The sequence below is a fragment of the Electrophorus electricus genome, chromosome 21 (genome assembly GCF_013358815.1).
Source record: "Electrophorus electricus isolate fEleEle1 chromosome 21, fEleEle1.pri, whole genome shotgun sequence".
Lineage (NCBI taxonomy): Eukaryota > Metazoa > Chordata > Actinopteri > Gymnotiformes > Gymnotidae > Electrophorus > Electrophorus electricus.
The window spans coordinates 6,013,082-6,040,792 of record NC_049555.1 but is presented as its reverse complement, the minus strand read 5'-3'; the positions used below and the strand labels follow the sequence as shown (position 1 = coordinate 6,040,792).

The window sequence follows — 27,711 nt, the reverse complement described above, 5'->3', positions numbered from 1 at the left end:
CATAAGTTTATCACCTGAAATCTGACATTTAAATCCCCCTTTACCATCTTAACAGTTCTGAAGTTTAAAATCTTTTTGCTCTTTCAATATATTGAACCCTTAATTCCCATTCATTCTAACAGTGACCTCATAAATATTTTATTCATTTTTAATTGTATGGATTAGCTCTTGAGAAGAGAATGTGTTATCACAGTTAGAGTAAAGATCCAGAATAAAGCTCATCATGACCATGCTGTCAGCTGTGTGCTTTCTCATGGGAAATTAGGGCCAACTCCATCGCTATATCTAGTTCTTCATGTCCTTTATGTAGATTAGGAAAGAAGTATATGTATAGTTTAACAGTTTATCTGCTGTATGTAAATTCTCCTTCCAACTGTTTTAGAAAAAATGTCCTTTACAAAAAAGCTGCCTGCCAGTTTGTCACAGTGGTACTAAAGTTGGGTTTGGGGTTGACTGTGCATATAGAGGGAATATAAAACTCATATTACCAAACTGAATGCTAAAGTGAGACGAGAATGAATGCTCCAGACATTTAGGGTATCAAGTCTTCAAGGAGTAGACCTATGGAGTTCTCTTTCTGAGCTTCTCAGATCTTCTGGCAGAGTCCCTTTTGGCTTGCTCATCGTTAGAAGCAGGAGAGAGACGCTGCAAGAAGGCCTCTGCCCCTGAGCCCGCAGTGCTGGCAGAGCTAGCACTGCTTTCTCAGGTCCCATGTTGCATGTTGACTTATGTTTCAGTCATGCTAACAGTGACAAACATGAAACCAACATGTAAGATCCTTTCTGGTCAGTTCCTGTGTTATATGCTGGCTCATGGTGGCAGTGGTGGCTCTGTGGTTATGGTCCTTGTCTTATTGTTGCCCACTCCCGTTGCTGGCGTGGCAGTCAGCAGTGGTATCCTGTACCTCTCTTCTTCAAGCTGTACTAAGGATGAGGTTTTACAGCTGTTTTCAAGCCTGACTTCGCCATGTGCATTGACCCAGAGTTACCTATGGTCAGTTTCACGATAAACCCCAGTGTCCATGTGTTCTGGTCATGTGCAGTGGGCAGGAATGTTCACTGACGTAATTGCTCTCTAAGTAAAGCTTCTCGATAATCAATAGCAGTCATCATCCATCATCATCATACACAGTAGAACAGAGGTACAGAATACCACTGCTGACTGCCACGCCATCAACAGCGGCGATGGGTGGGCACAACCAGCGACCTCCCAATCACAAATCAAGCACCATAACCACCAAGCCACCACTAGCAGTCTTCCATGACTGTTCCATGTTAGGTGTAGGTGGCAGTGAAGTCATGCATTTCTTCTGGACATGGCATTCAGGTGTGTGTGTGTGTGTGTGTGTGTGTGCACCTTTTTAATAAATGAAATATACATTTAAGTCACTAATAGGATTTAGATTCACTTGATTCATCTATGGGACAGAACGGCAAGACTTTTCTTAATAGCTTAACCATTTTGAATGATATTTTGTACACCCTCAGGTAGAGCAATGCCATCTCCCTTGGGCAACGCATCTTTCTCTTTCTAATTCTTACCCTACTAAGGAAAATCTTTTACAATTTTATCACATTTCTTAAAGAATCTGGAATATACAAAAGAAGCCTCCTATAAATATAATTGACCTGGGAGGATACAACCATTTTAACATTAACTTTACTGCAAAGATACCTTTTGCAGTGTTTGCCATTTATCCATATTGGTTTTCATGTTGTCCAACAAAGGCTCATAATTCAGCAACATTATCTTGTCCAGATATCTGCTCAAATTTGATCCCCACATATTTTCTACCAACTGGAACCCATCTAATTTCAAACTGTTACAAGATATGGATGACATCTTAGATACTGGCATGGCCTCTGATTTGGTCCAGTTAATTTGTTTCCTGATCATTTGGAATAGGACTGTATAATTTCTATTAGGGGTATAGAGTTATGAGGGTAAATATTTGGGTGTGTGTGTGTGTGTGTGTGTGCGTGAGATATGATCGCTGCTAATAGCTCTAAAGCAATTATAAAAATTAAAGGGGAGAGGATGTTAGATGATTCTAAATGTTATAATTTGATATTAAAAAGAAACCAGTTCTCAAATAGATTTTATGACTGTGAGAGAAAATTGTATATTGTCTGTCTGATGGGTTCACTAGTCTCTATATAACGACTAGTCCAATATCCTCTATCAGAGTGTGTTGCAGCCCTATCCCTGGAATTAGAGGGCCTAAAATTTGTTTTATCAAAAATGGCATCCACCACTTGGATGAAATCCACTGCTAAAATGATTGGTCCCTCCTCATCTCCCAAAATCCTGTTGAATTTGTTGCTAAAAATCTGTTTTATGTTGCGCACCATTGATACAAGTGTCAGCACAGTCATCATTAAATTCCTTCATGTAAATGATGAAAATAAGTGCCCCATCTAGTCCTGAATGAATTTAAGAGCTTCCATGACACAAACTTAACAGACTGAACCATTTTCCTATAATTGTTGAAAACCCAGTGGGGTTTTGACAAAAACCCAGTGGCCTACTAAAGCTAAACTGGTGTAAATAGCTGATCCGGGAGGCCTAAGGAAAGCAGAGCGGCTCACCCTGTAAGCGCTTTGTTTGTTGATGAGGGTTATCCCTCACAAAGCACATAGAGAGTGGGGGGTGGGGGGGTCCACAGCTTGGCTGGGAACACTGGAGCTGCTCCGGCTCTCAGGACAATGACCCCTGCGGTGCGTCTTGGGTATCTCCGATAACCTCCAAGGAAGGTGACGAATCCGTCCGGCTCTTTAGAAAAGGCTGAACCCGATCTCCTGGCCCAGACTGACGCCTCTGGGTGGAGCCTGACCTGCATTTCGGGGTCGACCTGTCAGTCCTAACAGGAAGGCAGATGCAGGACACCAGCTCTGGGTTTTGTCTCTGCTGTGAGAGTCTCAGAGATGCCCAGAGACACAGCAGATCTGTTTCTGGGCAGGTGTGTGATGATGATGATGATTGTGTTCTCCAGCACAATGGCCAGACTTTGGCGGTGTACCTACACATATTTTTTCCACTCATTTCAGTGGACAATCTGATTTTCTTTGTCAGTCAGGTTTTGGTGTTTTCAGACACTTCACATTACTTTAAACGTAACCGTTACTGATTCCAAAATCAGTTGAATTCAGCTTTTGTCATTACACCAGTACAGCATAAAAAGCTCTCTCACTAACCTCATTTGTGTACGTACACAGACACAAAACTAAAGTGTGAAGAGAGAACCATTATATTGCTGACTGTGACAGACAGTGAAACCAGCTCTGCATGTTATCCTCAAAAGGTTACAGGTAGCACCATTAGTCTCTGCTCAGTAGTGTGACTGGGTAATATTACAGTAGAAAGTAGCATATATCCATGACTACTGCAGAGCATTGCAGTTAAAGATCTGTGTGACTGTGTGTGTGCGGGAACAATCAAATTTACAGCTCTGGGGTAGAAACTGACCCTCTGTCTTGTGTGTAACTGGGTACTTTGGTGTCTCCTACTCCATTGGAGAAGGGAGAAGCAGTGTATTATGGGATGTGCGGTCGTCAGGGGAAATCACAGCTGTGATGTGTTGCGTTTGAGTGTGGGTTTCTGAGCATGCACATCACTCACCTATTTTGAGAAACTTGCCTCAGCAAGCATTGTCTTGGCACATCATGTGATTTGCGGTGTGAGAGTGTCAGTCAGACTGCAGTAAACATCAAAGCTTTTAATTACCCATTATGCTTTGAGCATGCCTCTATTTTGACCAGAGTGCAGGGTCGTCCTCTTCCTTATTGGATGATTTCTGAAGAGTGATGTTGAGGGCACAGAAATACATATACCCCAAAAAGTCCTGTTAAAGCCCCTAATCTCTCTCATGCTTTGTCTGTCTCTCTCCATCTGTCTAACAGTGCTCCTGTCTTTCTGTTCCTCTCACTCTCACTCTCATTCTCTGGCTCTTGTTCATGGTCTTTCTTGCTTTCTTTCTTGCTTGCTTGCTTGCTTGCTTGCTTGCTTGCTTGCTTTCTTGCTCCCATATGTAGCAGATATTTATTATTTATTTTCTGGAAGCACTGATGATACCAGCAACCTGTGAGCTGCATTATGGATCATGTCCCATTCGGCAGTCTTCTTCTCGATATATACTATATGAGATGGTGGTGTGAGTGAATGTAGGTTTATGGGACCCTCCTTGCGACATTCTAAATCTATTTTTAAACTTTAAAGGTTAGGATAAGAATAATTGTTGTTTTTTCTCATTGATTTTCATGCAAGTTTCACTTTGACGCATTGACTGCACAGCATGCAAATCATTCATTTACTTCCAGCAGATTTTAAAAACAGCAAGATATAAATTGGTTTCATATGTGTTTTCTTTTATTTTATTGGTTGCACAAGCAATTAGACACGCACTACTCAGTTACATTGAATTTAGATGTCCCATGGAAATAATGGCAGAGATTGGCTCTTCAAAGATGAGCGCTTTTTGTAACAACTCGGCCCTTGTTCTGTTAATTCTGCCAAATTGTTATATTTTTTTTGTGTTTAAGAAACACAGACCACCTGTGAGTGTTGCTCATTTAATAGCCAGTAAGCCTCATACATGTTGCCTTCAGTAGTATAAAACGACATGGCCTGCTGTAAAAAAAAAAAAAAACAACAACACAAAAAAAACACAACAACAACAAAACCCACTCCGCTGTATAACACAACCAGGTGTATCCTCAGCTTGGCTACTTTCTCAGACACAACCACGGGGGAGGCGAGCATTTCTGATGGACACGTCTGGTAGTATAAGACATACTAGTTAAATTGATGATTGATTGATTTCTCCCCCCCCCCCTTAAATTTTTGTTACATTTTTGTGTGATAGCCACTGCTTGGGACAGATAGGCATGTATACCCACATTCCAGACACAGAAAAACCTAAAACTCACTAGCCGTGGAGAGTGAAGGTGTTTCTCATCGGACATCCACGCCGTGCTCACGAGTTTAAAGTTCCATGTCAACTTTTGTACACCCGTTTAACTGCATTCGTAGCTGTGATTTTATGTCTTTGCAGAGAGACAAACCCAAAATCATGACGTGGCACATCCTGCTTAACATGTGTGAGTAGCTTATCAGGGAATTGCTTATCAGGGAAGCACAGAGATGAACTTTTCAGGAAGATTGTGATGTAGGCAGTGGGCTGTTCAGACTTAGGAGTGTCGCTAGTTGTTTTGAACATCGTTGTTGCAACCAGTTTATTAGCACAACATCTCTGTAATCAGTTTCAGGACCAAATTCTGCTGCACTCCTGGAGGGGGTGAAGAAATCTCTCTTTATCTAGTTATATGTTTATCTGTCTATCTTGTCTCTCTATCAGTCTCTCTGTGTCTTATCTATCTGTCTGACTGTCTGTTGTTCTGTCTGTCTGTATTTTGAGCCCTCTCTCTTTGTCCATCGCTCTCTCCCTCCCCCTGCTATGTCTCTTGTCCTGTGTCAGTCTGGCACATTAGGGTGAAGTGCTGTCATCTGAGAACTGTTGCCACACACAGGTGCGCACGCGCACGACACTCATTCATGCGCATCAGGTATAGCATGAGCACATCCTGTCTGTGGCCGTGTGCCATACCTTCGCCTGCGATTGTTGACTCTGACGAGAACAGGTGTAATTAGAATCGCGTTTAATCCGACGAACCTTAGTCCTGTCGGTCGGTCTGTCTGTCTCTCGCCCTTCGGTCAGGATCTCCGTCCTCAGCCCTTTCTCCATCACGTTTTCCACCCACCTCTGCATGTCTCACCCAAATTAGTCCTGCACGGTCAGCTGCATACAGATCCTGCACACCCCTGATTCACAGAGCTGTCAGCTTGAGCTGAAGAATGACTGCCACTTTGATTAATCCACTCCCAGCTCAGGAACTCGCGCCTTTGCTGGGTGGACTGTCTGCAAGCTGGTGTAATACCAAGGCTCCATTCAGAATGAAAGTTTTTGTTTCTTGGTTGTGTGCGTGCGTGCATGCATAAATCGGCGTGTTGAATGTAGCTTTTTGAAAAATGGGTCCCAGTAATACTAATGCAGCAGTGAATTTTATGACTCAGTGAAGCAGATGGAAATGAGTAAAAAAAAAAGAAAAAGACGTTCAGCGCTTCACACATCCACAAGCAATGTGTCGTTGTCCACCGATTTAAACCAGGGAGGACTGGGACGTGGTTGATGTTCCTGCTCGGTTGGTACTGAAGGTTTGTTGGTGCCATTGGTCCAAGCAGCGTTGGTGCTTTGGTGATGAGGCTGTGCTGTGTGTCCATGTGTCTGTGATGTAGCACAGGGAGGTTTCTGACCTGCTTGCTCTCCGGTCCCTGCAGACCTGAAGAAGACTCTGGCCGTGCTCCTGGATAACATCATGGTCCGTCTGGCCAAGTTGGAGTCCAAGGTGGAAACCATGATCTACAACGGCTCCGCTGCCAACCTCACCAACGGCACAGCTGCACCTGCACCCAGTGCCGCCAATGCTGAGAAGGTCAACGTGGCAGGTGCGCCCACTTACTCCCACTCACCCTAAACACATACCCACTCAACCCTAACGCCACCAGCTACTGTGTATGCTCTGTGTTCTTGTTTCAAGGAGCTAAGTTGGACTGAAAGAAGAAACGGAACAGTAGAAAAGCCTGTGTGTGTGTGTGTGTGTGTGTGTGTGTGTGTGTGTGTGTGTGTGTGTGTGTGAGAGAGAGAGTGTGAGATGCTTGCTGTGTGTGCAGGGAAACATGTAGCATTAGGCCAGTACTGATAATTGCTCCAAATGTGGTCGAGGTGTTATATTTTGCTTTCAGCCAGTTATAAAACAGTTTGCTCCTTCTAATGGCCTCTGACATTTATTAGGCTATTTGCTAGTGACGACCTGGCCAGAGAATGAAATAACGCTTGTGCTGCCACATGGGGTTGCAGTGTGTGCGTCTTTAGTGTCTTCAGTTTCGTAATGCTATCTGTCTAAATGGTGCACCTCACGGATCCTCCAGGTCTTCATATCAGCCTTTGTCTTGTCTGCTTTCTGTGCATATGAACTGTTCTGCACTGCAAGGCATGGAAATGGAGAGGTCACAGTGAGCTAATACAGAACACACCTACACGAATGCATTAACTAAACATCCTCTTTTACCCAGATCTTGTTTGTGTGAGGCCTATGATGTGGTAACAAGCCTCGGTGGTGAAGCATGCCTGACCGTAGGTACTTGACGCTGGAAGTTTTACATGTCCCCTAATGTTTGCAAATTGTTAAACTATCTGGCATTTGCTGTGTAGCGTAGGGCTAATGGCACTGCTCTGGGTTTACTTCATACCCATCTTGGGCAGGTGCACTAGCAAAGGGACACACCTGTACTGAACACCTCACGGAGAGCGCCTGTACCAAACACCTCATGCTCCATTTCTGTTCCAGATCATTATAATGACAGTGAGCAGTACAGGCTGGTCCTAGCAACAGCCCGTGCTGAGATGAGTGGGACCTGCTCAGTTGTGTGTCTTTACTGCTTTGGTAAATCGAGGGTTGACTTTTCCCTGCTCACATGGGTTGTGAGTGGAATGCCGTTAGCCTTATGTCTGACTGCATGTATGTGTCATGTTTTTTTAGGGTATTATGTCTAGACATGTTGAGTGTCTGTTCTTCTTGCCCCCCCCCCCCCCCCCCCATTGCCTTTACATTTACATTTATGCCATTTGTCAGATGCTCTTGTCCAGAGTCTCACATTTATCAGTATGAGAGTACTTGTGCTCCCCATCATGAAGAAAACGCATGGTGCTTTTTGGAACTCGTCAGCTTGAAAGTTACATAACCTTTCCCTCAGACTACAGGCAGAAGGTTTTGTAGAGTCCAGATAATTGTACTTTAATAGAGGTGATGTCTAGGTCTCATGGGTAAGCAGCATAGCTCTGTCTTCTCCAAGTCTGGACTTCTGTAAGCTCCGGCTGCATCTCCGTGCAGTAGTGTTTGTGTTTGCTGAAAGCTGAAGGCGGCCTAACGTTATAGAGGAATGTATAGAGTGTAGGAAGGTTGCATGACCCTGTCACGAACTGGAAAACACCCTTAATCAGCCTTTTTAACGGGTGCTTGTGTGTCCACAGATCATGTGTATTCAGCTTCTTCTGTCCCTGAGTCTTCTGCTGTTCATTATGGAGTGAACCTGGTCTCTCTGTACACCTTTTGTCATAAACTTGTATGAAACATTGAAAGAAAGCCTAGAGTAAAATATCTTCCAGTTCCTTCCCATTCATGAGGAACGGTGTCTCCTGTGTTTAACGTTAATATCTGACATTGTGTTGAGAATAGCTGCAAGGGGGGATTATGGGCAACACATTCACAGCATTAACAGATCCATGGAGGTGAGTGTGGGTGGAGGGTGGAGCTTCCCCTGCATAAAACATGATTATGTCCCCTGCAGTCTGCAATGCAGCCATCGGTTCTGATCAGTACTAACCACATTCTCATTTCTGTCTGTCTCTCTCCTCTCTGCACCAGTGTAATGGTATAATTTTCAGACTCTGTGGTTGACTGATGGCAGATTAGCCACTTCCCACCATACCATGGACCCTGTCTCTCACACACACACATGCACAAGCACTCACATTCAAATTCAAATTGCTTTATTGTCATGAATTGTAACTAACAACTGTTGTCAAAGCGTTCAACAGAATTAACATTAATAGTGATAATTCAGTTGAGAATAAGAATAAAAAAAGAAAATCTATATAATTAAGCTTAGTATATACACTTGCTGTAGATTCTCACACACACACTACATAATACACATGCAAATAAATACATTAAATAAATAAACCAATCCTGTGTGTGTGTGTGTGTGTGTGTGTGTATATATATTAAGATAAGATTGGATGAGGCAGTTGTAATTTTGTGCTGATATTCAGCAATTTTTCCTAAACACATGCACAGCACATCTACATTCCTTATCACATTATATTCAAAAGATGGAATGTATGTTTCTGATAAATTTAAGAAGTCTTGTCTGGGGTGTGTATGTTTAGTGTTTAGTGCAGGAGCAGAGGAAGCACTGCTCTGTTGCTGTTTCTCCTGAGCTGCGCTGCCTTCATGCGTGTTCCTCTCTGGGCTTCCAGTGTTTGACTCCTCTTTTCTATCTCTAGGTTATGGGTACTCAGTCTGTACAAGGCGTGTCTTTCTTCAGGACTTTTAATTTTAATCAGATCTGCTAAAATGTATCCTGTCTTCAATAGCTTATAACATGTTAATTTATTAATTGAAGAAATGTCATTGATCCATTTATTAATATATTCCTTTTGGTGGGTTCTGTCTATCATTTTGACATGTGGATTTGAGAGGGTGTAGGGAATAATATCATGAAGGTGATGTTTTTCTATGAGGTGGTGTGTTTGCATGTAGGCGGTTATTCAGACGTGCTCTGTGGTTATAGGAGTATGGCTGGATATGCTTGGGATAAATGTGAATGGAATTTTGAAGCTTTTTTTAACATGGGGAGAGAAATAAATAATTCACCCAGTTCTGCTCTGCATGTCAGATTTGCTGTATTATGATGTACTTTTTAGATATTTTTACAAAATTCTAAATGAATTTATTTCTATGGGATTTGTGTCCCATGAAGAGTCTTTTTGATGAATTACTGGACCCCATACCTCACTGTCATATACAAGTATGGATTTAATGACAACATCATTGAATATTTTTAGCCAAAATGAAATTAAGGTAGAATGTATTGATTTTGATTTGATTTTTATAAAAATAATATATCCTTCTTGCTTGTTCTACCAGTGCATTCATGCTCTTGGTGGAGCTACCAGATGCACTGATTTAAATAATTATATTCTGTAGTGTGTTGAAGTGTGGTCCCACTTTCCCTAAAGTGAAAGTGAATCATAATTTTAGTTTTGACATTAATGTCTTATGCCCAATTACGACAGTATTGTTGTAGTATGTGTAAATGTTGTTGTAGAAGTTGTGCTGTAGGAGCTGACAACATTTGTTTTCAGTGTATTTGGATTTAAATAAATCATAAACTTCTCCTCCAGTACCACTTTGAAGTAACAGGAAGAATAGTCCACCGTGCCAGGTTGAATCACATGCTTTTTTCAGATCTATGACACAAACATGTGCCTTTGAATGTGTGTATGCAAGGTGTAAATGTGATTCGATGTTTTGGTTGGACTCCAGTTTGACTTTTTGACAGGGCATTGTGTTCAGTTAAATATGTTAATAATCTTGTATTCAGGAGATTTTGCCCAGATTGCAATTTACATGGATACCTCTGTAGTAATTGGGTCAAATTGATCACCGTTTTTACATATTGGGGTAATGAGACCTTTGTTCCAGTTTGTAGGCAAAATCCCACTTTGTAGATCTAGGTTAAATATCTTTAGAATGTCTTATTATAATTTGAGAGTGCTGGTTTTGTTTTTTTTGTTTTTTTAAAAACATTTCATTGTTGGGTCTGTCAGATCCACATACTTTTTTTTTTTTGAGTTTTTCATTTAATTTTAACACTAATAGGGTAGTCTAGCAGACTCTGTTTTTGTTTTTTTTTTTACAGATTTTAATTTGGGAACTTTGCTAGTGATTGTAGTCTGATCAGACTTTATATATGGTATTCTGGATTTTTATATTTTGAAGGTCTTTATAAAAAACCTTCAAAATATGTTTTCCAAGATTTTCCATTTTTGATTTGGGTAGTTTTTATGCAACAGGTATGATGTGTGTTTTCCATAAAGTAGTGTTGTTGTTTTTGAAGTATATTTTCCATTTACTTTTTTTTTTTTTTTTTTTTTTTTTTTGGGTCTGACAGGTGAAGTTGTGGTACAACTGTCAATGCGTGCACTGGCAGTGACCGTGTAAGCCACTACCTTGCTGCCTAGTACCTAACGGAAGGTGAATCTGCCCAGGGAATCTCCTCTCGTCCTGCCATTTACAATGTCCAGACCTCGTCCTTTACATAACTGAAGGATGTGTTTACCATTTTTATTGGTTGCACTGTCATAGCTACCCAAGTATAACAATCTACTATTCTCTCCTACACACACAAGTACACGCATGCACTCCACACACAAGCGCGCACATGCACTCACACACAGACATGCACATTCATGCATGCACTAATGCACACTTCTTCTTTCTTGTTGGCTCCCGCCCCCTCTCTCTCTGGGGGCACGCCGGTCTCTGTGATGGTGCGTCAGGTTTGGGGTGCCCCCTGTCTGGGTGGGTGTATGTGTAGCAAGGTGTTATTGAACTGGAATGGTGGCCAGAGGAGTCAGCTGTTACTTTGACAGGGAGCCTTTCATGTTTCCTACAGAGGAATGAAGGACTGCTGTAAAATGTGTGTATGTGTGCCTGTTGCCTATTAGCAGTGTGCATGCCTGTGTTCCCTCCCACAATCAGTTCCTCGCTCAGACTCTCAGCCCCTCCTCCATAGGCCCAGTGCAAATATTTGTTTGAATCACACAGTCATTCAGAAGCTGCATTCCATCACTTAACACCAGGTCATTTCTAGATGTTTAATAGAAGTAGTTTTTAAGTGAACTTGTGTAACCCCACCCACACAGTTTTCTGCTTCAGGGCTTTCTGTCCTGAGTATCGGTCTTTCCTCCTGTTGTAGGTTTAGGAAGGTTTTGAGAGCATGAGCTTTTTAACCATTGCCAGGAGAAGACTCGTCTCTGCTACTGGGGGAGATGTGATGCTGCAGGTGACCTCAGAACTATTAGTGTGTGTGGCAAAAGCTGGCAATGGCAGTGTGCAAGATAAGAGTGTGTGTTTGTCAGCGAAGGTGTGCCGGTTTTAAGTGAGAGAGACATGAAGTGGTAAACTGCATTGATAACAGTGTTTAATGGGGTGTGTGTGTACGTGCGCACCTATATTTCCCTCTACATTTCCCCCCACCCCCACACTGTGTTTGGTGACCACTTCCTATGGGTCTTGGTAGAGAAACTGCTCAAGAGGGCAACTCCTGGTTGAGTCATACCACTCACCCAACTATAACCTCTTTCCCCAGAGGTTATAGTCCACCAGGGCTGTTTGGTTTAACAGCTCCTGCAACAGAGTCTCCAGCTTCAGCTGAGTTGGACAGTGCCCTCTGCAGCCAGGGCCATGGTGCCACTGGGGTTTCCAGCATTACTCAATTCTCCATTCATACACCATTCAGCTTGGTTCACTTGTCCCTGGAATACTCGGCCACTTTCCGCATCCCACACGTGTCCCTTGTCCCTTGCAATAATCCCATCAGGCATGTGAGTTCCCATGAATCCTTAAAAAGTCTTTTAAAGTTTCAAGGCCATAAAACGTCAGTGTCTTGTATTTATATCACAATGAGATGTATTAATTTTCAAGACAATGAAACCCTTTTCCTGAAGGGTTGTGGGTTTGACTTTTCCTGAGAGCGTGTAGGTGTGGCTTAGAATTGCAGTGCATGGTTTTATGTGGCCTGTGGGGAATTTGACTGGCTCACATCTTATCAGTATGCTTGAAGCTAAATGCAAAATGTGTCAAGGCATTCAAACTAGGAATGATGGGGATTAAGGGCTCGATTCCCACCTGACCTCCACAAAGCACCACCGTTATGCTATTCCCAAACTATTCCCAAAGTTCCTCTGCTTATAGCTGATACAGCTACATATCCCAGTTTGGCTTTCAGTTATTTTTACTCCTTTACTCCTATAAATCCAGTGATGAGATCCATGCTGTTTTTCAAGCGACGTCCACCAGTTCTGAATGCACAAAGTTGTCTACCTGAAGGAGAGAGAAAACCACACACTCGGAAAGATTTGCTGTCACTGCTTTCATTAGAAGAGAGATGTTACCTACGCTCACCCTATTCACATGTTGGCATGTGTGTCAGCCAGTATAAGCAAATAATTATTACATTCTGAATTTCTGCAGTGAATAAAGGACACTAGGAGATATCACTGATGTTCATAACACAAATGACTTCACTCAAAGGCTGCAGTAGCTGCAGGTGTTTCTGATGATGCTATATCAACAGGCTCCTCACTGCTACGAGTGGCGGTAACGTTGGCTTTCTGCTCCCGGCCTGCGTTTAGCACTGGTTCAAGTTGAAGCTCTGTTGTGTCACTGTCTGGCTCGCACATTTCTCTGTGCCCTTGTAGGGACAGGCCCACAGTAGTACTTAGCATTCACATTCCTTGCCTGGTATTAACAGTACTTGACCAGCATTAACTTTACTTGTCTTGTACTAGACCTTTCAAGAGAATGGGAACAGGTGAGCATCACGTCGTGCCCCCTGGGTAATGTAGTTTATATAGGGTCATTATGAATTTCACAGAACCTGATATGGAAAGGGCAGAAAAGAACATGGAGAACTTGTGAGAAGTGCTTGTACGCTAGAAAGTCATAGTATGCCATGACTAGAAATACGCACATTGTGTTCCTGCTATGGGCTGCATATACAAGTGGACTGGACAACAGCGGGCGATGAGTGAAGCCATGCAGTCTGTGGTACCAGCGCATTTCAAGCACTGTATTCTATTCACATTGAGTCAGAACAGCAACAGATGTAAACTTGCACATTGGTAGACTTTTTGCTACTCCACCAATTGTTAGATGACTATATAGTCAATAAAGGAATATTTCAACACTCTTGGCTTTTTAATCATGTAATGAGTGATTAAAACAGTAGCAGTTAGGTCTAATTGTAATTGCATGTTTGATTTATATAAAGCAATGATCATTGATGTACCCATTTTCTAAATGTGTAGAAGGCTACAAAGGCCCTGATATTTTTCATGCAACACTGTCATTATAGTGTGACTGGGACATTTAGAAATTATGAATATTAATATTGTGAAACAGCTCCTTTACGCATTCTTTATGGTTTCACTGCAGGGCATCCTATGAATTTCTGACATCGCACAGTTAGTTAAAAAGCCTTGTTAATCTTGTGTTTTAGCTTTGTTTGGTGTGGAGTATATTCTGGCGTTGCTGGGTATAATGTGGTCTTTGTATGTGTGTGCCAATGAGGCTCTGTAACTGTTTTGTTATGCACATGGTTCAGTGGCTCACCAGTTTGATGCGGTCCTCTTTGCTGAGGCCAGAGTAGCAAATTTCCTGAGCTTCACACACCCAACCACACACTCCAGAGTTGACAGTTTTTTACTTCAGCCCATCAGCGCCTCATTGTCGACGTGCCCGGAGACTTTAAGCAGATTCTTCTCCTCCGTGGGTTCTTGGCCATCAAGCGGAAGTAGAAGCACAGAACACGGACGAGGATGCAGCCTTCACACCTGAGGTCGATCTGTGACCGAGCACGTGAGCGAGTCATTCAGTGGCCAAAGTACCACTTACTAAAGAGCTGCTGAAATACTGCAGAGCTGCATGCAGCAGGTCCAGAGTGCACCTGGAAGAAAGGATCAGAAGGAAGAATGGAAGAATAAAAGACAAATGACTGAAGAAGAAGTGGAATGCGGCAGAAAGTCTCGACTTTCAAGCTCAATATGGAAAAATGTGATCCTTTTTGTACAGTTTTTTTATGCTTAATATTTAATTTTATATACTGATTGCCAATAGCTCATTCATGCATGATATCATATAACAGACCCAGGATCAGTTACTATGCCATCTCTGTATTAATAAAGCATTCATGCAGGTCATCATATAGCAGACCCAGGCTCAGTTACTGAAGTGGAATGCGGCAGAAAATGGCAACGGTGGACAATGTGACGCACTTGAAAAGCATGCAAATGCGTTTGCAAATGCCAAAAACACTGCAGGCATCATTGATGACAGAACTGATGATCAATTCAAACTGGTTAAGAAGCAGATGCAAAGAGCAGTGCGAGCAGTCAGTTAAACTAGACCACTGACCTGCAACGTGCTTTTAAATAAATGGAATATTTTCGGTTGTATTTGAGTTCGTGTGGATTTGTTGTGAGAACATGGCATCATTTTTACTTTCCTAAAATCACAGAATGCACACACACACACGCACACACAGGTCTGGCTGTGACCTGGAGGTAATGTTTCATTACTTATCGTGTGTCTCCTGCTTGGGTTCCACCGGGAGCGCATCAGGCTCCTGGGAACGTGTCAGTCTCTTATCATGATGAGGGCGGCCTCAGCAGAGACCTGCGTCCCCTGGGCTTGGCACACTGGGTTAGCTGGGAAATGGGCTCAGCTCTGACCTACATATTTGACCGTTACCTGCTGGCCCTTTTTTGTATGATAACCTAATGATCATTCAGCCTCAAGGCTTCCGTTGGCCAAACATTGATCACTGGGAGTAACAGTCTCAGTCTCTCAGGTTTGAGTGCTGCTGTCTCTCTCTCTCTCCTCTTTTATACAACTCATTGTAATCCTGTTTTTCTTTCTCCCTTGTGCTTTGTATTGAGATGTCGTCTGTAATGAATTGGTTCATTCTGTCTGTGTGTGTGTGTGTGTGTGTGTACGTGTGTGTGTGTGTGTGTACGTCCATGCAGCTAGTGTGCTTATTGTAGAACTCTTGTTTGTGCCTCAAGGAAGCAGTGTCAGAGCAGAAAATCTAAAACATACACTTGTGTCCTGACACATGCAGACCCCTTCTGTGAGCTTCATGCCCAGCCCAACTGGGTAAGAGGGAGCTGTTGATCTTGTGGGGGGGGTGTGTGGATATCTTTTTAATAAAATAACTGATTGAGCATGGTGAGTCTGGAAGGAGAATAAAAAGAAAGATGGAAGCATTGTAGATAACAGCAGCAGTGCTCTTCCCCTAAACAAGCAGGCCACTCAGTGACACATGGCCATTAGCTTGTTTCTGCAGCAAACAGACAAAGTGAACTGGATCGTACATCAGTGGCAGAATGTCCATCCAAGCCCGAAATTAGCCAAGATCTGGCCTGAGATTCATGCAAACTGATGTTTTACCAACTACCGCGTAGTAGTAGTAGTAGTAGATGATGATGATGATGATGGTAATATATTGTACATTATATACCTTAAATCAAATGAAAAACAATCATTACGTTGTTTTTTGCAACAAACATTACATGTACTGGTTTAATTAATGAATGAATATTTAACCATATTAGTATTTATAATCTTTTTATACCCAAAGTAAAGTTATATTTCTACCATTGATCTACGACCAAGTCAACATAATGTAGCTACTCATCAAAACAAACTGGATCGGCTACTGTTATAAACCCGCTCACAAACATTCTGCCTTCACCCAACTAATTTCAACCATAATGTTTATTCTGTTTAACTAGATAACACACTGTTAACTAGAATAAAAAACTGTTATCTAGATAACTAAAAAACGGTCTTTTATTCTAGGTAACGGAGTGGTATAAACTGTAGTGGGCTACAATCCTTTATTGGTGATGATGGTGTGATGTATGTTTCTGTGCTGGCTTTATATAACTTGGCATGCAGTTTGTGACAAGAACTTAATAGTAACTGTCCATTCTCCAGCTTTCTCTCCATAGAACTAGAACTTTCTAGAAGAGGCAGAAGGTCCTTTGTTTAGAAGGTCTGTCAGATTTAAGGGGTGTGTGTGTGTGTGTGTGTGCTCGTCCTGGCATTCATTCCTTTCCTGATTTCATTACTTTTCCAAGAACTTGGACAAAAGCTTAGGGACGGTAGTGGTGATGACCTCCTCCGCTGTGGGAAACATCTGTGATATTAATATTGTATGGTGTACATTATTAGTTAATTGGCTCCCAAGTGCTCTAATCAGGGCTCTGTTTCCAGTTCCTCCGTTCCATAGCAGATTTCTTACATCTGTTCTCAAACGCGTATCTGTGTCTGTCCTTTAAAAGGCAGTTTCAGTGTCCTCTGCACACCCGTCTGGCAGGAGAGTTCTGGCAGGCCTCTGATTGTATGGGAGGAGAGACCCGCCAGGCCTCTGACTGAAAGACGAGATGTGATCAACTCTTTCGCTTTTATAGCATTATATGTAGCCACTTATTCCTGTCTGGTGTGTGGGTGGGTGTGTGGATGTGTGTGTGTGTGTGTGTGTGTGTGGGTGGGTGTGCGTGTACGTGTTTCCCAACCTCCTCCTTTTGTCCTTTGTTGTAATGATGCAGCTGTAATCCTGCTTGACTCTGGTTCTTACTGGTCTGTTGCCCCTGGAAACGCTTGTGAATGGACACTTTGCCAGTGTGAACTCCTACATGCCATTTGTGAGCCCTGAATCTGTGCTGCCCGTGGGGGCGTGGGCAGACCTGCTGCTCTGGGGTGAGGAATACACACCCTCTGCTGTTCCCGTACTGAGCAGAGCAGAGCCAGGTGGACCTTTAGCCAAAATGTGTTCGGGTGGGTGGGTTGTGTTCATAAATCTTGCGTCACAACTACTGGGTCTGCAGTTCTCACACACATCTCACACACTTCCTGTCATTTTAGTCCACTTCCTGTTTTTTTTCTGCTTGTAAATTCAATTGCTCTCTTGGGATCATAGCTCTATAAAGCAAACGTGACACAGGAAGTATCTGAGCACTAAGGTAATTGCTGTCCAGTGTTGTCTGGCTGATGAGGCCTTGCTGGGAAGTGATTTGTTCTGTAATAAAGTATCTGCTTTCGGACCCTAACCTGAGCATGCTGTGCTTACGGCCTCCTCTAGCTTTATTTCTGAGTTTCCCCCCTGACCTTTGACCCCACTCCTCAGTCCTGCTCTTCCATCTGCACCGGCCTCACTGCACCTCTGATATAGAGTGGAATGGATTAGATTCGACACAGTGAACACTGAATCACTCCCTTGTAGGCACAGATGAAAAGGGATTTAAGGTGCCGGTGGTGTTGATGATGATGATGATGATGGACGATGTGTTGGTGGTGGTGATGAAGTCTGCTAGCAGAGTTGACCCTGTTGTTCTGTTGACCTCTGCAGACCTGCTAAACGGCGCACAGGAGAAGTGTGAGCTGCCTGTGCTTGATGGCTTCCCACATTGTGAGAGCAAAATGAAGGTGAGTCTGTCACACACCGCGCATGCGCGCACACACACACACACACACACACACACACACACCTACCTTACTGTTGACACTGCTTATCTCGGTGCTTCTTGTGATTCTTGTAGAGCCTTACACACAGATTTCTATCATGCACTCCCACACACAAACACGCATCCCACTGACAACCATCTCACAAAACTGCTACCGTCACTCATACATGCCACTGGAGCAGTGTGTAATGCTCAGCGCAGAGACAGAGCAAGGAGCAGGGGAGTGTTGAGACGGAGTGATGTAAAACCCGGCAAGGGCTTTGATATACCCCCACCGCCGTGCTTTACCTCCCAACCTGTGCACTCCCGCCGAAGGCAGGAAGTCTTTAATTAAAGGATGATCGCTCTGTTCTTCTGTGCTCTCCGGAGCCCACCTGACATCGCATGCAGGTGACCCTCCTTCCACATTCATCCACTGAAGAGAAACACACGCGTTATTCTTTACTGCACTCCAACAGTGTTGGCGTCACTCATGTAATTCTCCATGGGCTGTTGCGGGAAGCGCGCGGGCGAGCGACTCCGCATAACCTCGCGGTAATACCGCTGCAGGGTTAGGGGAGTGCTGAGGCTTTAGTGCGTGTGGAAGCGGGGCTTGCTGGAGAGAACCTGCCTTATCTTTCCCCGTCAGACCTGGGCGGGGACCAAATACTTCATAGGTCACTGTCATGGTAGTGCGCTGGGGACTGGTGACTCTTTAGAGTCAGAACAGCATGGCAAAGCAGCATGGTAATTCAGGGATGTTCACCGTCCCCTATGTTATGCATAGGGGATGGTGGACGGCGTCCTCCAGCGCTGTTCGGGGACAGAGTAAGTGGCATGCTTTTGGGTCACCTTTGCTGTCCAATTGAAAGTTTGACCTGCGTTCAGGGAAAGTCCCCTTTTCAGAGGCCAGACACACAGATCATGGGTTTTTTAGATAAATTCCTAGCATGTGATGTACTCTGGCAACTAAATGTGATTCTGATTGGCTGTAGAACCAGATGGTTCCTTAAACAACCAATCAATCACAGGGTTTTTTTGAGGCAGGTCAGCCAATCACAGTGACTTTGAGAGCTCTGGCCAACTCTTTACCCTCAGAGCTGTATAATGAAGTGATTTGGAAGGGTCACATCCAGCACTTACTGGCATGCCTTTAAATCTATGAGGAATAAAATCATCCCGAATCCTGGAACAATCTGCTCTTGAATGCTCAGCCAAGTCTCGACTTTCAAGCTCAATATGGAAAAATGTGATCCTTTTTGTACAGTTTTTTTATGCTTAATATTTAATTTTATATACTGATTGCCAATAGCTCATTCATGCATGATATCATATAACAGACCCAGGATCAGTTACTATGCCATCTCTGTATTAATAAAGCATTCATGCATGATATCTTATAACAGACCCAGGATGAGTTACTATACCCACCCTGCATTAAGATGTGCATGCATGACATCATGAGACCCAGGATCAGCTACTGTACCAACCTCGTGTTTATAATAACTTCACACAAAATGTAAATTGCAGTTAGCGAATTTTATGTTGGAATTGTCACGAAATGTGCCTCAGACTGAATTCCATTATCCTATGGTCATGTCAGTGACTTTTATGACTTCCACTCCTCAACTAACAGAAATGATTTTAAGATGTGGCTTTTACAGCTTAAAGCCCAGATAATAATAAATTTCTTTTGAAGCAGTGGCGCTTTTTGTTGACAACAATTTAGCTTTCAGAAATTTCACCTGACTGCTGAGATGTTTACTGAACATAATTTAGTGCATGATTGTGATGTTGAATATTGCACACAAGCTCTGTAGGCCTCAATGGGTTTAAGACAGAGAAACACGTAATTGATCAGTGTTAAATTTCTTCCCCGTCATCTTCATCATAAACTTGTAATCGATAAGTGTGACATTTTGATCAATACATCCTTGTGTCTTTGCAGTGCCAGTTACAGGATGTAGTAACGGATCTGGTTAGGAGAATTTTACCTTTTATTTAAAGGGTGGACCAGACTTGGGTGTTCCTACAGCAACAACAGGAGTGGCAGGGCATTTGTTGTTTTTTTGGGGGGGTGGGGGTTCAGTGACATGCATTTTGGTCCTTGGAGGTTAAATATTTCAAAACAGTCTCAGTCAACACCTTCCCATGAAACTAAAGTTGAAGTGTTCATGTGGTGGTGGTGGTGACTTTTAACCGGTACTGCAGAGGAGAACAAGCGTAGAAAACACTCCCCCTGTGGGCAGACCGGCACATGAGTTCTGTTTGTTGTGCTCGCTCCTGTCTCTGAGCTGCTCCAGAGCAGACTTGTGCTCCTCATAACTCTCATGCTTCTGTCTCACGTCTCCCTCTTCTCCTCTTCCTCAGTGGATGAAGGACATGTGGCGCTCAGACACCTGCTACGGCAACTATGGAGTGGATGGGACCTCCTGCTCCTTCTTCATCTACCTGAGTGAGGTGAGAGGAGCCTACACACACACACACACACACCAGAATATCTGCATGTACATACATTCAAGCAAACACCACACACACACTGGGATGTGTGTGTCTGCTGCAGCTGGAGGTCATACCCTGGGGGGTATGTCATACAATACCATACCATATCAAAGTCTCTCCTCTCTCTCTCTCTCTCTCTCTCTCTCTCTCTCTCTGTGTGTGTTATATACGCGCACACACACACGTATGCACATTCAGTCACTTTCATTGCTATTCAGAGACCTCATGGCATGAAGGATAAACACACTATACATGAACCTTCACCACAAACACACACGCACACATACAAACAGAATTCCAGTATGAAATGTTACCCAGTCACATTGTTGAGGGGAGCTTCACCAGCACTGTGTATTAGCCTTCAGCTGAGCATGCTTTGTGGAGTCATGCTGGGCTGTGATTAATATATATATTTTTATATATATATATATATATATATGTATATATAAATATATATATATATATATTTTATATATATATATATATATATATATATATATATATATATATATATATATATATATATATTTTATATATATATTTTATATATATATATATATATATATATATATATATATATATATATATATATTATATATATATTTTATATATATATATATATATATATATATATTTTATATATATATTTTATATATATATATATATATATATATATATTTTATATATATATATATATATATATATATATATATATATATATATATATATATATTTTATATATATATATATATATATATATATATATATATATATATATATATATATATATATATATATTATAAAAAAATATGAGAGAGAGAGAGGATGGAATGCACGGCTGATGTACTTTTGCACATGACCCTGGTGAAAAACTAACAAACGCACACGGTTCAACTAGCAGAGAGAGACTTGCACAGAGTGACAGAGTGTTGGTGTGATTGACACTCATGGTCACCATGGCAATTTGGCTACATTTCCATACCAACTGTTGTTCCCGTTTCTCTCCTCTTACACTCTCTCTCTCCTGGTAGTGATGTGTGTAATTGGTTGGAGTAAACTGACCATTTGGGGGGTGGGGAGGGGTTGTCATAGAGCAGTTAGTGGGTGATGAATGAAAGTTAGTAAAGTGCTGAGTAGGTGACCCTGCTGGTCAAATGGATGACATGTGTTGTGAAGTAATCCACAGCATTCAGGGAGGAAGGAGAGGTAGAGAGAGAGAGGCTGTCAGCTTGATATCTGTTTTCACACACAGGTAGTTACCTACCTGCTCATCAGACCTTATCTCAAACACACACACACACACACACACACACACACGGTGTCTGATTGAATACTGTTTGTCACAGGTGGAGAACTGGTGCCCTCGTCTCCCCTGGAGAACTGCAAACCTTAACGATGACTCTGACAAAAAAGGACAGGTAATGTGTGTGTGTGTGCGTGCGTACTATACCTCACTGAGCGTTAGGGAGTTTGACGTGCGGTTTGACCGTGCTGTCTTGCGTGCAGTCGGATATCCGTACAAGCTTTGAGGAGCTCTATCATGTGATGTCACGGCGGGAGGAGTTCCGCTGGATGATGATGCGAATCAAGCGCATGGAGGAGCCGTGGGTGAACGCCGTGCGCTCGCTCGCCACCAAACAGGACCTGCAGACCCGCCGACGCAAGAAGGTACCGCCCCCGGCCCCACCCCCTCACTCTCTCTCACTCTCTCTACCTTTTCCTCTCTTTTCTCGCTTACTGGTCCTCCTCCCCTCTGCTGTGGTTTGGGATCTGGTGTTGCTCTAAGATCTGACGGAAGTCCAGAATGCTCCCACGGTCCCGGGCAGCGAAGCTGGAGCGCACGGTTTGGGTGGGTCGTGGACCTAATATCCTGTGGTCTTATGGTTTCACTGTAGGCCAAGTGTGTTAGAGGTGTTATTCTGAGAGGAATGTCAAAAGACCATTCTTCTATGTACCTGCCACCTTTTAATAATACACTCACTCTATTTCCACTCTGCTGTGACTGAATAATACACTCACACGTGCGCGTGTCACTCAGCACACGCACACACACACGATCTCCAGGACACTGTCTCCCCTGAGAGTAAGTGTGAGACCCTTCTCATTCACCTGCAGCCAATAGACTTGGAAAGGAACCAAACCCACACACACAGTCACATACACATAGGACACTCTCACTCTTTCTCAGAAGACACAGGAGATTGCCTAACTTTGATGAATCATTTTACAGAAACCTCTGAGATTTCTCTAAGTAAACATGGAGAGAGAGAGAGACCGACCTGATTGCTAGTGCCATCACTATCCACTTGGCTCTTTTCGCAGTGACTCCTAACCATGGATGTTCCGTACAACTTTCCAGAAGCTTTGTATAAGCCTTGTGCTCATAGAGATAATTGCCACAACATGAGTATTACAACCTGACACAGCTTCTCTGCTCCCCACATAAAGGACACCTGATATTAATTCAACAGCCCTAACGATTAGCTGAAAATGATACGAACACATGCGCGTGCACGCACGCACACAGTGGACAGGCCTTGCTCTGTATTGCTACTATAGCTGTATAATCTGAGACATGTCCCCTTCTCTGCCACTGTCAGCTTTTGTTCCCTCTCTTCTCCCCTCAGTAGGAAATGTCTTAAGAGCAGTACAAAGGGTCATGAGAGCAGTACAAACCCCCACCCCCCCACACACACGCCGGTTTTAATGCTACCTGTGTTTCCCCCCATGTGTTGACTGAGTAAACTCTTTTTGCAATAATGACTCAGAGCTGGGCTTGTGTGCTTATGTACGTCTGTGGATCACAACTGTAAAGAAATTAGGAAATTGCTTGTGTGTGTGTGTGTGTGTGTGTGTGGCAGATCCTGGTACACCTGGGCCTGCTGACGAAAGAGTCCGGCTTTAAGATAGCAGAGAACGCTTTCAGCGGCGGCCCACTAGGAGAACTGGTGCAGTGGAGCGACCTCATCACCACCCTCTACCTGCTGGGCCATGACATCCGCATCTCAGCCTCCATCGCTGAGCTCAAAGAGTGAGAGCACATACACACCCATCACCACCCTATACCTGCTGGATGGTGACATGTATCTCAACCACACACACACACACACACACACACACACCTCATCACCACGACTTCTGCATTTATCTCTCTCTCACTCTCTCTCTCTCACACACAGACACACACACACACACTCACACATCACCACTCTCTAACTGTTGGGTCGTGACAGAGCTCAGAGTGCGAGCGCGTGCACACACACACACACACACACACACACACACACCTTATCACCACGACATCTGCATTTTTCTCTCTCTCTCTTTCTCTCACTCACTCACACACACACACCTCATCACCACCCTCTACCTGTTGGGTCGCGACGTGCATCTCACCCTCCATCAAGGAGTTGAAAGAAAAAGCACACACGCGCGCACACACACACATGTGCATTTGAAAAACCTCTGTTTTTGTTTCTCTGGACAATAATCATAATTTCTCTGGAATTTTGACTACCTCTATGCCTTGTCCTATAGTACACTGTGGTTACTCCCTGAAATGTACTTCAGGAATGAAACAAAAATGTTTTTTACTTAAACACATATACCTATAAATAGTAAAGCCTGAGGAACTGTTAATTGTGTAATGATCGCTTAATCTTTTTTCAGAGCTGTACACACACACACACACACACACACACACACACACACACACACATTCGCGAGCACACACACTGTAATGATGTTAGCTGCCACACCTATAGAAGCAGAGCCTCAGTGAGTTGAAATGGCATAGGATTAGGCTCCTTTAAATATGCAAACATACATATTCAGTCTCTACATAAATATTCATACTGCATAGTTCTTCTTTTCTTTGCTCCCTTTGCTTTCTTTCTCATCATGTAGTTTTATTGTCATGCCCATTCTTTCCTATCCCCTTTCCCTTGTGTTCTCTCTCTCTCTCTCTCTCTCTCTCTCTCTCTCTCTCTCTCTCTCTCTCTCTCTCTCTCTCTCTCTCTCTCTCTCTCTCTCTCTCTCTCTCTCTCTCTCTCTCTCTCTCTCTCTCTCTCTCTCTGTGTGTCCTTAGGATCATGAAGAAGGTGATGGGTAATAAGTCCAGCTGTCCAACCCAGGGAGACAAGGTGGTGGAGTTGATCTATATCGACATCGTTGGTCTTTCTCAGTTTAAGAAGACGCTGGGCCCTTCTTGGGTGCACTACCAGTGAGTTAAACCCCATCACCATGTCAGTACAGTCACACTGTCCATTATGTCTGGATCAGAGTAAAACTCATGCCCATTACACATGCCTATGCCACTGACAGACACCTGAGTTTGAGCTGCATCATAATTACAAGAAGTATGTATTCAGCATCCCAATAGCAGTGTGAGCACAATTAATCGTCCCGCCCTTGTAGTCTCCGACAGCAGGACTGGACAGAGTTGATTACAGCAGGACTGGAGGGAATAGTTGCATGTTTCATAGTGAACCTCAGTGTGAGGTTCTGTAAGTCTGCATGTGAAGGAGTTGTGCTGAATTGAGTTTGTGCCTATGCTTAAACAAAACGTGTGAATTGCACATGCGCGATTCCCTGCTGGCTCTGCCGGTGTGCTGTGGGAAGTCTTGGAGCGCTGCTGGTAGGAGCATTGGTGTCCGGGCACTGGACAATTGTAACAAGTCCTACCTCCAAACATCTTGTGCTGTGTCTTTGTATCAGTTTAATCTGTTTTCTGCTGTAGGTAGGCATTGTAAACCCGTGATAGAAATTGTGCAGTGTCCTTCACACGATGGGATCAATGTTGGTTCTGATACTGGCAGGAGACTTTAGTGCCAGTTTGGGTGCTAAAGGCTGTACTAGCATCAGGTTTGGTATTAGCTAGCTAGCTATCAGTGGCTGTACTGGGGCATCTTGAATACAGTACTCTCTTACTCATAGCTTGGATGTATATAAGTAACTTGGTTCTGTGTGTGTGTGTGTGTTGCAGGTGTATGCTGCGAGTGCTAGACTCCTTTGGGACAGAGCCAGAGTTTAACCATGCCCACTACGCCCAGTCCAAAGGTCACAAGACACCATGGGGCAAATGGAACCTCAACCCTCAGCAGTTCAACACCATGTTCCGTAAGTGTCCACGTGTGTGTGTGCGTGTTTGTGTGTGTATGCGCACACGTGTGCATTTGCGTATGTAACCTTTCCATCTTATGCTCTGGCCTGTGAAATGTTATAGCCCCTGTGCGCACTGTGGGCTCATGTGGTGCAGGGGGTGAAAAGCCCCTTTGTGTAGTGGCTGTACGTGACATTCTCATCAGCTTCATGGTAGAGGGTTTGCCCTGAGTTTAGCACAGCGGAACACTGCCGTCATTCATTCACATATGCACGATACCCAACACGTCCCGGGTGTGGGTGTGGGTGCACAGTCTGTGTGTATGTATGTGACATGCCCTCCAAATCCAAGTTCCCACCTCAGGGCAGGTGAACTAAGTCATCTAAGATGATGACGTCGGCATACCTGTCCTGTATGACATGGTAGAATTTAAGAAAAATTGAGTAACTGTTTTCTGCTTTAATGCATTTCCACTGTAAGACAGGGCCTGGGTTTGTGTTTGATATCTCCTCTCTGTAAGACAGTGGTCGCCAACCAGTTGGATCGCCATCGACAGGTAGATCTCCCAAACACCCCATGCAAATCATGTCAGCTGTGTGTGTAATGCTACTGCTTTAGTTATCACGTTTACCATAGCTGCATCCCTCTGTATCAGTGATTATTTGCTAGCTAGTTACATATGGCTAGTGGGAGAATGAGGTTTTATTCATCAGGGTTAAGGACGGTGGCGGCTGGCCAAGAGTGGAAATTGGTATTTTCATTTTTTTAAATAAATATTTTAAAATGATCAATAACTACTACTTTTAAGTCTGAATGTGCTAAAAATGGACAGTAATGGATAGTATAGAAAATGCATTAGGGGACATTAGCTTGGTGGTTCATCCGTTCTCTCTTCTGGAGCGCTAGAAGTATCGCCCAAGTGTTAATGTATCTAATTTATAGCTAGATAACTTTTCAAATACAAGCCTTCTATTTCAGTTAACAAAATATTCAAATGTTTTTCTAATGATGCATACTGTACCTTTTATCTGAGCACATTAGAGCTGCAAGTAACGATAATTCATTTATTATTATGCTGTTGATTTTTAATGCAAATTAAAATGCTACTTCACAGAGCCCTAGTAGTTTTTGTCAAGTTGCATAGGGATGGTTGCTGAAACTGACTGTCACCAACAGCCCCACCTGGAGTATATTTCACCAGCCTCTCCACTGGTTAAGGACTGTTTGTGTGATGGCCTATGTCAACAGCGTGCAGCTTTGGCCAAAAGAGGTAGCTTGCCTTGGCATAGTTGATTAAAAAGAATTCAGTGCATGGAAGTGACATGCCATGAACCTCAGTGCTGTCTCATCAACCAAACCCAAATCCCACTTAAGCAAACAGGGTCACAGACAAGTAGTTAGTTTGCTTCATGTGGGGCAGAGGGTATAACAGCTTAGCTAATTCATTTACACAGAGGTTCATTTATTTTCCTGCCTGTCCAGAGAAATAGCCAGTGTTGTCATATAAATCTAGAATATAAGATCTTTGTCAATGCCTTTGTCCGGTAACTACAACTTAAAAATGTCGCTAGTTAACAAGACATAAGTCCTTCTAACTAACTAGGGTCAGGCATTAGGGTCAGTCAGTCTGCTGAGGAGTGAGGGCACACAATGGGCAGTCGCAGGCCGTCGCAGTCGCAGGCTGACTCTGACGTGGCTGCGTGATCATTCCTCTTCACCAACAGCACTTTTCATCTTCTGAGAGGTTCCTTGCCCACACATTCACGTATCTGCTTCCATCAGACCCTCTTTCACCAGCACGCGTATGTGCATGTCTGTTCCAGTGTAAACAGATCTGTGCGTGTGCATGTATGTGTGTTCTAGTGAGTGTGTGCACATGTGTGTGTTCCAATGTAAATGTATGTGCATGTCTGTTCTGACATAAAGGTTTTTTTTTTTGTGTGTGTGTGTGTGTTGGGGGAGAGGTCATGTGTGTGAAATTTATGTGTGAGACAGAGTGTGATAAGGAGTTGTGAGACAGGCGTTTGTGCAGGAAGTGTGAGAGGCTGTCAGAGGGTGTGAGCCAGGCAGAGTTTAATCACAAGGTGTGTGCATGCTATCATTCCATTCAGAGAGGAGGGCAACACTTAGAGTCCTGTAGAGCCTCATGTGAGGATGTGTGCGCACATACTTGTGCATGCGTGTGTGTAATTGCCTCTAT

At 43.3% G+C, this 27,711-nt stretch overlaps 1 protein-coding gene across 3 annotated transcripts in view; it reads left to right on the top strand.

Moving 5' to 3' along the window:
- mgat5 (alpha-1,6-mannosylglycoprotein 6-beta-N-acetylglucosaminyltransferase) overlaps nt 1-27,711 on the top strand; it is a 58,360-nt gene that overhangs the window by 16,421 nt on the left and 14,228 nt on the right. For all 3 annotated transcript variants that reach the window (XM_027016637.2, XM_027016638.2, XM_027016636.2), the window contains 8 exons: nt 6,334-6,501; nt 17,815-17,891; nt 20,279-20,368; nt 21,757-21,828; nt 21,917-22,078; nt 23,272-23,441; nt 24,498-24,632; nt 25,395-25,528. In XM_027016637.2, coding sequence (XP_026872438.2) covers nt 6,334-6,501; nt 17,815-17,891; nt 20,279-20,368; nt 21,757-21,828; nt 21,917-22,078; nt 23,272-23,441; nt 24,498-24,632; nt 25,395-25,528 — 1,008 coding nt within the window. The remainder of the gene's footprint in view (nt 1-6,333; nt 6,502-17,814; nt 17,892-20,278; nt 20,369-21,756; nt 21,829-21,916; nt 22,079-23,271; nt 23,442-24,497; nt 24,633-25,394; nt 25,529-27,711) is intronic.